Source organism: Octopus bimaculoides, chromosome 3 (genome assembly GCF_046866305.1).
Source record: "Octopus bimaculoides isolate indiv1 chromosome 3, ASM4686630v1, whole genome shotgun sequence".
In the NCBI taxonomy this organism is placed as follows: domain Eukaryota; kingdom Metazoa; phylum Mollusca; class Cephalopoda; order Octopoda; family Octopodidae; genus Octopus; species Octopus bimaculoides.
In genome coordinates, this window is record NC_142930.1 from 159,999,370 (window position 1) to 160,011,987 (window position 12,618).

Genomic DNA, 12,618 nt, shown 5'->3' on the forward strand with positions numbered 1-12,618 from the left:
TATAAAACCATACTTGATCGAGTTGGGTAATACTTGCACGGGTGAATATGCCATCAATGATATCCCACACCATAAGAACTGGTTAGAACACCACCCACAACCAGTCACTGAGGGAGAGAATCTTACCATCCTATGGGATTATGGGATACATACAGACGACAGGCAAATAAATGATAACAGGCCAGACATCATCATCAAAGACGAAATCATGTCAGTTAATTGATATGACGGTGCCTACAAATAGACACACCTCAGCAAATGAATTTGAAAATCTATCGAAATGCAAGGACTTTGAGATTGAGATATCTAGGACGTGGCAATTAAAAACCAAAACCACCCCTGTTGTGAGCGCCATGGAAATGATCAAGAAAGGTACTATCACACTTTTTGACTAGATCTCCTGGAAACCAACAATCTACAAAATTCCAAAAATTATGCGGGAATCAACCGTTTATCTTCCCAAGAAGTTTCTCTCCATCTAATACATACGTGGCTTAGGTCTCTGATTGAGACCCGGCCGAAAGATGAATCAAAATGGGAAATCAAACGAAAAGTAACGATAATAATAATAATAATAATATAAAATATAAAATCAGTTTTGAATATACTGTTTGGAGGGAAATCAGTTTTTATTTTTGTTTTGAATAACTCTGATCACATTCCAAACATAATTTCCCTTCAAACATATATTTATTTTTCAGTAAAAAGAAATAACAAAATGTAGAAAAAAAAGCAAAAAACCAACAATAACAATAAAAAGAACCCCTCTTTGTATGTAAGACTTTTGTGTTTGTTATTTTATGAGAAACTTTTATATTGGAATGTTTGTGAGTTTATGTAAATGCATATATGTGTTTGCGTTTGTGTATGCCTGTTTGTATGTGCGTGTATATGTGCGTATATATGCGCGTGTGTTTGTTTCATATGATATTTGGGCAGATCCTGTTCAACATATCATCCAACATGTTGGCCAAAACAGTGGTTGGTATCTGTGTGTACATGTTAATGAACTCGTTCTTAGTGTCACTGTTCTGCCATTTTAGATATTTCAGTTTCCTCCACATTGATATAGAACGGAAGTGGGCATTGTTATCTGGCCAGTATGTAGGGAAAAACTCAATAACACCCGCATGTTTTGGTAGAAATAATGAGTGGGTCATTCCTGCACCGTGCATTCCAATAAGAATGTCAGTGTTAATAATCCAGTTTAATTGCATGTCTATTGTAAAAAGATCAATCTGTATTCCTTTGACAGAGTGTTTTCCTGAAAGACGTTTTCGTGCTTGTTGTAACAGGGCTAACTCATTTCTGATTTTTCTTGAGACAATTCCTTTGGGGTTTCTCGGATGTGCGATGTAATCTCTTCTCCAGATAAACAATACGTTCAAACTTGAACAGTCGAGTTCTCTGTTTGCCGTTTGGTTGAACCTTTTTAAGAAGAAATCGCGGAATTCTTCTACGTACGGTAAAGTATCACGGTCCATTTGCATAATCGGACTGTTATATCCCATAATACTCCAAACAAGTTCACGGAATATGACAGGCCTCTTTATCCTTTTTAACCTAGTGTAACCTGCAAAAAGATTTTTCCATATAGAATCAAGCGAACCTTGAGGATGTGCATCAATCCAAAGAATTCTGACATTTTGTGGCTGTTGTTTGAATATAAGCAACATTAGGAAAGCGTTGTAAAAATCCGTCATGGTGTGATAGAAATTGACGTATTCGTAACGCGTAATTGCTATCGTAAAACACGTTTCAGTGAAAATGTTTTGATATCTGAAACTAGATGTTCCTTTTAACACTGACCACCAATCATTCAAATGGTTTCTTTTTAGAAACTGATACGTTGATATCGAATGACAGTTTACTTTAAAGAAACCGGGTTCGAGGCTTAGATATTCCTCTTCTTCCGATTGGTTGAACACAGTGTTAAGGTTTTCTCCCCCTTCATGACCCTTGCACAATTTTGTATCAATTAAAACATCGTTTAGCTTTGCGAATTCACTCGAGAAACATTCAATTCTCTTTGAACAAAAATAAGCTCGGTTTTTAATCCAACCCGAAACCGTCGGATCTTTTATAATGAAGTCTTTTGCGAAATATGGAAAGTCTGTGTTTGATGATGATGCCGCTGATGCTGATAATGACGATGATGATGATGATGATGCTGAGTTTAATGATAATTTTAACTTTGATGATAATAACTTTGATGATAATTTTGACGATGATAAATTTGGCGATGAATTTAACGACGATGATGATGACGCTGATGATGACGATGATGAAGATGACGATGACGATGATGACGATGATGATGAGGATCTAGATTTAGATTTTAATAGATAATACGTCTTATTTCGCATGGAATGTTTGTGAATAAATGCATCTTGTAGAAAAAGTTTATTTAAAGATAACGGATCTCTCTCTGAAAAGAAATTAGTTTTCGAATTAAACGTCGGAACCAAAAGAGCACTCCAGAAAATCATGCCAAAAGCAGCGAAAAAATACGCCAATACGATTAATAGCAACGATCGTTGGGCATCAAATTTAGCGAAGCGTCGGAATCGCATTATGGCAGCTGAAGGATAACGGTGAGTCCTGAGATGGAAAAGTCTTTAGTTGTGCGAGGCGTATCATTCAATTTAATTTGGAAACGGAATTCTCCTGCGCTTGGGATTCATTTGGGGAAACGGTTGAAGAATCATCCGCTATGTTTTCTCTCGAGATATTTGTTGATGTCGTTGCTGTTGTTGTTTGCTGTTACACTTGTTATTGCTGTTGTTGCTGCTGGTATTACTGCTGCTGCTACTGCTGCTGCTGTTGTTTTCGTTATTCGTGCGGTTCTTCTTGCTTTCGATGTTTCTTTTACTTCCGCTACTACTGCTACTGCTGACGACGTCGACGTTATACTTCTTACTGTTTTTGTTGTTTCCAGAAGACATGTATTCCGGATTAGTGGTGGCAAGACTATGGACAAATATTGTTTCTCTATCGATTTTTTTTCGTTCGATTTTCAATAACTGGTTTCCCTAGGGAATAAAAGGAAAGAAAAAAAGAAAAATTATGAAAAATGAAACACATAAAAATCAAAATAAAACAAAAAGTAAACAACAAACAACAACAAAACAACATATTCAGCAGTCAGGTATTTCAAAGATGGTGATAAGTTGTTATTTGATATTACAAGACGACATTCGTTTAATACCACTTAGCTGAAAAATACAGCCGCTTGTGGAATAAATTACGAAGAAAAGTATGAAAAGACTATACTAAAAAATATAGACCGAGGTAATGTAACCTCACAAAAATATTTAAAACAAGGGAATCCTGAAAAACCAACGAGAGGTGACTGTTTATTAAAACAGTTCAAATTAACATGGATTAAGTAGTCACATGATCAAAGACATCATTATGTTCCGCGCTACATTGTCTTATGTATCTTTCCTTTTTCCTTTATTTTTGAAGTCGCTGAATATGTGATTTGAGGGAGCATTTGTCTATGAAGTCGAGGGATACACTTTTAAGCTTTTTTTTTATTAACTAATAATAATGGTTTCCAGCTTTCACAGTTTCTTACAATAGTTCAAATCAACACAGATTAAATAGACATGTAATCAATGGCATTCTAACCATGGCAATCTCGTCTTTTTTCATGCTAAACACAATATCTTATGTGTCTTTCGTTTTCCATTATTTTCTAAGTCGGTGAATATGTGATTTGTGAGAGCATTTGTCTCTTATTTCGAAGTCGAGTGATTCACGTATAAGCTATCTTATTAACTCATAGCAATGGTTTCTAGTTTAACCATCAAACCACACATTTCAGGTAGAATGTGACCACGTCCCCACTAGGCTATCAGACGTTATTACATATCACTGATATGTAATAACATAGTGAAGGCGCAATGGCCCAGTGGTTAGGGCAGCGGACTCGCGGTCATAGGATCGGGGTTTCGATTCCCAGGCCGGAATTGAGCGAAAACACCTAAAGCTCCACGAGGCTCCGGCAGGGGATGGTGGCGAACCCTGCTGTACTCTTTCACCACAACTTTCTCTCACTCTTACTTCCTGTTTCTGTTGTACCTGTATTTCAAAAAGGGCCAGCCTTGTCACATTGTGTCACGCTGAATATCCCCGAGAACTACGTTAAGGGTACACGTGTCTGTGGAGTGCTCAGCCACTTGCACGTTAATTTCACGAGCAGACTGTTCTGTTGATCGGATCAACTGGAACCCTCGACGTCGTAAGCGACGGAGTGCCAACAACATATCACTGATCACAATGCAATTTTGCATTGATTTTAGCCTTCAAATGATGCAACCCCGCTGGCTAGGTGAGCAGGCCAACATGATCGAAAGGGGGACTGGAACAACGTAATATGAAATGTTTCGCCCAAGAACACAACGCACTGCCCAGTCAGGGAATCGAACCCACGATCGAGCGATCGTGAGTGCAACAGCTTAAGAATAAGTCCTGGGGTCGATTTGCTCGACTAAAGGCGGTGCTCCAGCATGGCCGCAGTCAAATGACCGAAACAAGTAAAAAAGAGTATATATAAACACACGCACACGCATACACGTGCATGCACACACACGCACGCACATCGCGTGCGTAATTCGTCTGCCGTTAGAACTTGGCGTTCTGCTTATTTAAAATGACTTAAGTCCAAGACACATCGAACAATGTCTTCTGATAGACTGAGACAGCCAAATCTTCATATGTTCTAGGAGTTGTTACTTTCTTTATTGTTTCCTGACATCCTCTGTTTTCTGTGGAGTAAGTCTTAGTAGCGCTCTATTATGCTTTGGATTTCGCTTGAAGCAAATGGCGATCTATTGTGTTTACGTTTATTTATCTGCTAATTTTTACTTTTAGCTTTTTAGGTTTTGAAATATTTTCCTCATAAACTTTTACAATAAGATACACACACACACACACACACACACACACACACACACACACACACACACACACACACACACACACACACACACATATATATATATATATATATATATATACAATACTATGTAATCTTCTTATTATCGTTATTATCGATGTTGTTATGGTTGTTGTTATGGTTGTTGTTATTAGATTAAAAAAGATGAACTTTGATCTTATATTTATATATAATAGCACACACACACACACACACACACACACATATATATATATATAAAATATATATGTACAAACACTCACACACACATGTATATATATATATATATATATATATATATATATATATATATATATATATATATATATATATATATATATATATATACATATATACGACCTCAATTTATATAGGGTATGTATATATATACACACGGTGTATATAGGTTAAGTATATAAATATAGGACATATATACAAGAGGAACGGTACAATCTCTGCTATGAAATCCATTATTCAGCAGGTTTTGTACATTCTTAATATTAAACCTACAAGTGTTAATACATACTTGACCTTAATGTGTAAAAAGCTTAATATTTTGAATAAACAGAAGTGGAATCGAAAGTAAGCTGAATAAGACAAACGTATTTAATCATACACACACATACACACATACACACACACACACACGCATTAGTTTAGTAAGATTCCGGTAAAACCTTGTAGAATGCTATGCAATGCTCGTCCACAGTTATCGGCTACCTGATGTTATCATACTGTGGAAATTCTTCTGTTACTGAATTCCAGAGTTTATATGAATAGTACCAATGATAGAAAATGGAATTAACGACATTATTTATACCCACTAGAATTGATTCGAAACATTCTTACATCTTTAGTACATAGGTGAGATGGTGAAGCGAAGGCGCATTGCTCAGTGGTTAGAGCGTTGAGCTTACGATCGTGAGGTTGTAAGCTCGAATCTCGGACCGGGCTGTGTTGTGTTCTTGAGCAAGACACTTTATTTCACGTTGCTCCAGTTCACTCAGCTGTAGAAATGAGTTGCGATGTTACAGGTGCCATGCTGTATCGGCCTTTGCCTTTCTCTTGGATAACACTGGTGGCGTGGAGAGGGGAAGTTGGCATGCATGGGCGACTGCTGGTCTTCCATAAACAACCTTGCCCGGACTTGTGCCTGTGAGGGTAACTTTCTAGGTGCAATCTCATGGTCAGTCATGACCGAAGGGGGTCTCAGCTCAGCAGGTGAGATGTGCAATTAGTATCATACATACAAGGTGTTAAATGCGTCTCCTCAGATGATTTTTTAAATAAGATCTTCGCTAGATCCTCTCACCATTTCATTCAGCCTCATAATGTCTACTCAGAGTGATGTATAGTCACAGGGAAGACTAGAATCGTAGATACAGTTACAGACAAAATACAATTACAATCAAAATACAAATTAATTATTAGAAAAAACACGGAAAAGAAAAGTATCAGGCTGATTGTAAATTATCATTCTATCTAAACGGTCAGATTATATAAGGAAGAAAGTACCAAAAAGACTAAGAGACAAAATGCAGACAGGCGCAGGAGTGGCTGTGCGGTAAGTAGCTTTCTCACCAACCACATGGTTCCGGGTTCAGTCCCACTGCGTGGCACCTTGGGCAAGTGTCCTCTGCTATAGCCTCGGGCCGACCAAAGCCTTGTGAGTGGATTTGGTAGACGGAAACTGAAAGAAGCCCGTCGTATATATGTATATACATATGTGCGTGTGTGTGTGTGTGTGTGTGTGTGTGTGTGTGTGTGTGTGTGTGTGTGTGTGTGTGTCTGTGTTTGTTCCCACCAACATCGCTTGACAACCGATGCTGGTGTGTTTACGTCCCCGTAACTTAGCGGTTCGGCAAAAGAGAACGATAGAGTAAGTACTAGGCTTACAAAGAATAAGTCCTGGGGTCGATTAGCTCGACTAAAGGCGGTGCTCCAGCATGGCCACAGTCAGATGACTGAAGCAAGTAAAAAAAAAGAATAAAATAAAATGTTTAGAGATCATAAAGTGAAAAGGAGGTCAAAAATGAATTTAAAGCATACGTACACACACATAGACACGCATACATACACACATAAGTATATTTATGCCCCTCTCATAATTCCTTGTCTTACCAGTTACTTGGCGAAACTGCCAGTGCTGGTGCCATGTAAAAAGCATCCAGACCACACTGTAAAGTGGTTGGCATTTGAAAGGGCATCCAGCTGTAAAAATCATGCCACCACTAACATCGCTTGTGCTAGTGTCACGTAAAAAGCACTGAGTCCACTCTACAAAGTGGTTGGTGTCAGGAAGGCCAAAACAGAGTAGCATAGGGTAGTTTCTTTTTTACTTGGCCAGCTTCTGTGAACCGTCCGAGCCATAAATGCATGGAAGACGGACGTTAAGTGCTGATGATTATATATATTAGTTTATAATAGTTGACTCAGCTCTATGCAACTTAAAAGTTTCTTAGGCCCACGTGGACGGACATTATGTAGGTAGATAGCCGACGCCGCTATGTCTGGAAGCTGCTTTATCACCAAATGTCTGATGATTTAGGTTCGTTCTAAGGCGGCGAGCTGGCAGAAACGTTAGTACGCCGGGCGAAATGCTTAGCAGTGTTTCGTCTGCCTCTACGCTCTGAGTTCAAATTCCGCCGAGGTCGATTCTCCCTTTCATCCTTTCGGGGTCGATCTAATCAACTGGTCCCCGCCCACCAAATTTTGGGCCTTGTGCCTAGATTAGAAAAGATTTAGGTTTGTTCTTTGAACCTATAAAATTTTAAGTTGCATGAAGTTAACTCCCACCATTTGTGCTATATATATATATATATATATATATATATATACATATATATATTTCGTAAGGACGGAAGGAGGAACACCTACATACTTGGGAGGTATTAACATTCAGCAAAGAAACATTATATTGAAGAAGGAATAAAAGTTTATACATATTCAAAAAAATAAAAAAGGAAAAGCTCCAAAAACGTTCATATGAAAAACCCATATATCTCATAATTAAAAAGAAAGAGGGATGCCTGTATTTGCAAAATTTAGAAAAAAAGCGTTTATATCCAAAAGGTAAAATTAACCCTATATTGTAAAGACATTTTATATATTTTGTTTTATTTGAAATGTGTTATTTATAACACCGTTAGTATTCTGACACCTTATAGAATTTCAGTTACTTAAAGATATTGCAGGATTAGTTGATTATAATCAAATTGCTTTTCAAGTGCCAACTCTTGGAAATTCTTTGGTTTATACAGCGCAAATAATATTCCGTTTCAAATGAAAGTAAAACAATTTTAATGAATATTTCTACGTGCCAACTGAATAAAAACATTTTGTGTGAATGATGTTACAATCTTTTCTTCTTTTATCTCTTACTTGTTTCAGTCATTGGATAACGGCCATGCTTAGGCACCGCCTTTAAAGTCCTAGTACTTATGGTTTTTCTAAAGTTTGGTACTTATTCTATCGGTGTCTTTTGCCGAAGTGCTAAGTAAAATGACCAACACCGGTTGCCAAACGGTACAGTGGACAAATTATATATGTGTGTGTGTGCGTGCGTGTGTGGTAAGTAGCTTGCTTACCAACTACATGGCTCTGGGTTCAGTCCCACTGTGTGGCACCTTGGGCAAGTGTCTTCTTGTGAGTGGGGATTTGTTAAACTTGCGGTAGAGTCGTACGACTTCTTTGGGCATGTATTATAGGTTATCAGACAAAGAGTATTGCTCAAGGAGTTGCCTTCCAAGTCTTATGACATTATCAAGCCTCATGGTCAAGGGATGCACTTCGACACTTGGTGGTTAAAAGATGTTGCCGAAGGTTATTATGCTACATTCAAAGGCATTTTGGATCGATGTTAAGCCTTTGCCGCCTTGTTTTCGTATTAGGTCGAAGCAGTCTATGTCACAGTTTATGTGGAAATTATGTGTGCTTGTTAGTATTTTTCGGGTTTTCACATCAATGGCTCGGATCTCGTCAAGCGTCTAATTAAGCAGCCCAAATATTGGTATGAGTACTGGCACTGCAAACACATTGTGGGCCACTGTTTTATTGAATGCAGAAAGTTCTGAGGTCTAAATTTTCTTTGTTCGGCTGTAATATTCTTTAGTGATATGTGTTTCGTTACAGGTGCCACTGCTAAATATATTTTCATCCACCCCTAGATACCTGTAACATTCCTCGTCAGATATAGGGGAAACAGTTAAATCATTGATAGAGATGTTATTAGTCTGGTTTATAGTTTTCCCCCTTTTTATAACCATACAACAACATTTATCCTGACCAAACTCCAGTCCTACATCATTTGAGAATGTTGTAACTAGGCCAAGGATCTTATGCATGTATGTATATAAGTATGTATGTAAATATGTCTGTCTGTCTGTCTTATGTATGTATATATGCATGTATGTGCGTGTATGTACGAACGTATGTATATATATATATATATATATATATATGTACGTACGTATCTATGTATACGAAATTTACTATTCCCATCGTATCATCTGTAATGGAAAAAACATCTTGAAATTCAGGAAAGAAAGTGTATATTCAGTAAGGACGGATCATTATGTAAACTAAGGCTAGAATCCGATATATTCAGTATGGAAGGACACTTATATATTAGGGTTACAGCGTAGATCTTCCGTCTCATGATAATGTTCTCCTTTTCTTTTCCAAGTGCATTGGTTGCTTCTCTTCCTTCTTTGATTAAGATATTAAAAATACTGAGTTACTTTTCAGGTCGTGTACCAAACTAACAATTATATAATACACACATTTTCTCTCTCTCTCTGTTCTCTCTCTCTCTGTTCTCTCTCTCTCTGTTCTCTCTCTCTCTGTTCTCTCTCTCTCTGTTCTCTCTCTCTCTGTTCTCTCTCTCTCTGTTCTCTCTCTCTGTTCTCTCTCTCTCTCTGTTCTCTCTCTCTCTCTGTTCTCTCTCTCTCTGTTCTCTCTCTCTCTCTCTCTCTCTCTCTCTCTCTCTCTCTCTCTTTCTCTAATAATGGCTGAATTGCCTGATAATCTAATTTACAGGAGAAGACGTTTTGCATTTTATCTTTTACTGCCAAACATGTAAAAAAAAAATGCAATAAACTGAGAATAGAAACTATTGCTTTTATGAAATGTCCGAGTAAGTCTTTCATGTCTATGCTAAACCAAACATTATTACTTCCCTGGTAAAATGAGAAGAGGCTCCTTTTCCTTCGTCAGATACATACTTGAAATAAATCAGAATTATGTTATATAATTGTAATGGGATTACAGATCGCTTCTTTGTGTCACTTCTTCTGGACCGAAGGAATTTTGAAACTAATGCCAAGGACTCCTCACTTAATTGAAAGGCGTCTTTTGCAATCTACTTTGAGCGAAATAAATCTGTAGCTAACTATATGTTTGACATAACAATTGGATACAAAATTTGCTGTAGAACTCATATATATTCATAGAATTTATACAATATGATGATGAAGTTCTCGTCACATATTTGGAAGCGTTGTATCGAAAAATATCAGGAGGTTATAAAGTTTAGAAACACATCATTACTGCTTCACTAACGATTGCAGGCTCATCTTTTCATACTATATCCGTCGCTAAAATAAAAATGACAGAATGATAAGATTAAGATATTGGAGAAAAGAACATTAAAGAATAATAATACATTTTTTTAGTACTATTATTGACCAGTTTTTCTTTGTATCACTGAGTAGCCTGCTTGGCAGCAAACTATTTAGCAAATGAGCGATACCGACAAAAACTTACTGTTCCGGCTTTCTTAGCACCATTAAGTCTCTTCAGAACCATAGTATTGAATAGTCCCATACACTTTAGTCTTTCACTTCGTTATAGTCAAGCATAAAATTATATTCAACAACGTTTCATGCATTAAGGGTCTTCCAATTTGTGCTCGAATTATCACCTGCAGAGATAACTCTCTATAACGACTAACAGCGATGCTGCGAAAAATTGACATAATGCTGGTCAGAGCTAAGAATTAAATATAGCAGTATTGATTAGTTCGTTCATGATGTGAATCGATAAAGTTATATTTTATCACTAGTCGAATTATTAGTCTAGCATATATCTTTTCATAACTTTTTGAATAGCATTAATATTACTTGAACTTAAAAAGAAAAGTATTCTGAATTTCCTTATTGTATGGGTTAAAAAAAAAAATCCCACTACAATGAAGCGGTCTTGGCGAACGATCAGTTATAGAAAGGCAATTTACTTGTGTGTTCATGACATCGAGTCCATTCTGCTGGATTAACATTGTTGTCACTTTTTATAATATTCGATCCCACATAAAGCGACGAACTCAACACTGCAAGATAATTAAGCATTGCTAAGCAGTGTTTATAGCTGTGTGTTATTTCCAAATTCTTTTCATATAGTTGGATGAGAAGAAGCAATGTCTACGGCCTTTTTCGTTCTCACCCACCTTCATTCGACTGATGAGATCAGTGAGGCTGATATTTAACTTCAACGTCTGTAAATTGCAACAATGTATAGATTATTAGAAAACCATTTGTGTTGAGGGTATCCCAGACATGAAAAATTCTGTAGAAGTTGGGTTAAGGGAAGTATATTGTGTCGGATGGTTTGAAGATGAGATAAAGTAGGTTTGCAGAATCGATCTTAACAATGTCGGAGGGACCGTTAAAGTATAGGCACAGCACCTTGTGTGGTAAGTAGCTTGCTTACGAACTGCATGGTTCCGGGTTCAGTCCCACTACGTGGCATCTTGGGCAAGTGTCTTCTACTATAGCCTCGGGCCGACCAAAGCCTTGTGAGTGGATTTGGTAGACGGAAACTGAGGGAATATTTGACAATTGGTTTTTTTGGCTTTTACTTATTGCGTATTCTAGGATATTTGTGAGCGCAATTTCGGTATTTTTGCAAATATGTGAATCATATTTCGACGTGGGTCTCGAGGTTTAAGGTAGACTACCAACTAATCAGAACTTAACTATTTTGTTGGAAATGTTAATGTCATTCAATAGAAGTCGTACATCAGAGATGTTGAGGTATTTCTTATTTCTTTATTGCCCACAAGGGACAAAGGAATTATGTCGATTACATCGACCTCAGTACGTAACTGGTACTTAATTTATCGGCCCCGAAAGGATGAAAGGCAAAGTCGACCTCAGCGGAATTTGAACTCAGAACGTAACGGCAGACAAAATACCGCTAAGCATTTCGCCCGGTGTGCTAACGTTTCTTATTTCTTTATTGCCCACAAGGGGACTAAACATAGAGGGGACAAACAAGGACAGACAAAGGAATTATGTCGATTACATCGACCTTAGTACGTAACTGGTACTTAATTTATCGGCCCCGAAAGGATGAAAGGCAAAGTCGACCTCAGCGGAATTTGAACTCAGAACGTAACGGCAGACGAAATACCGCTAAGCATTTCGCCCGGCGTGCTAACGTTTCTGCCAGCTCGCCGCCTTGAAGTATTTCTAGCAACTTAAATGTAGAGGTATTTCTAGGAACTTCGAGAATTCTTAGCGGTATATTGTTTATAGGCCAAAAAACCGTAGTGAAAGTCTGTCACTTCATGTCAGTAGTGATTGATGTGTCTCGCCTGGTGAAGATTGTTTTTAGCTTGCGTAGAATTACAATGCTGAACGACAAAATTAGGTGCAGCTGGTGCAGTTGACGATTTGACA

At 37.5% G+C, this 12,618-nt stretch overlaps 1 protein-coding gene across 7 annotated transcripts in view; it reads right to left on the reverse strand.

Moving 5' to 3' along the window:
• Nucleotides 1-592: 592 nt before the first annotated feature.
• Nucleotides 593-12,618, reverse strand: part of LOC106875510 (uncharacterized) — a 342,680-nt gene continuing 330,654 nt past the window's right edge. For all 7 annotated transcript variants that reach the window (XM_052966006.2, XM_089349902.1, XM_052966002.2 and 4 more), the window contains one exon: nt 593-3,032. In XM_052966006.2, the coding sequence (XP_052821966.1) occupies nt 921-2,573 (1,653 nt within the window). In that variant the 5' untranslated portion in view covers nt 2,574-3,032 and the 3' untranslated portion in view covers nt 593-920. The remainder of the gene's footprint in view (nt 3,033-12,618) is intronic.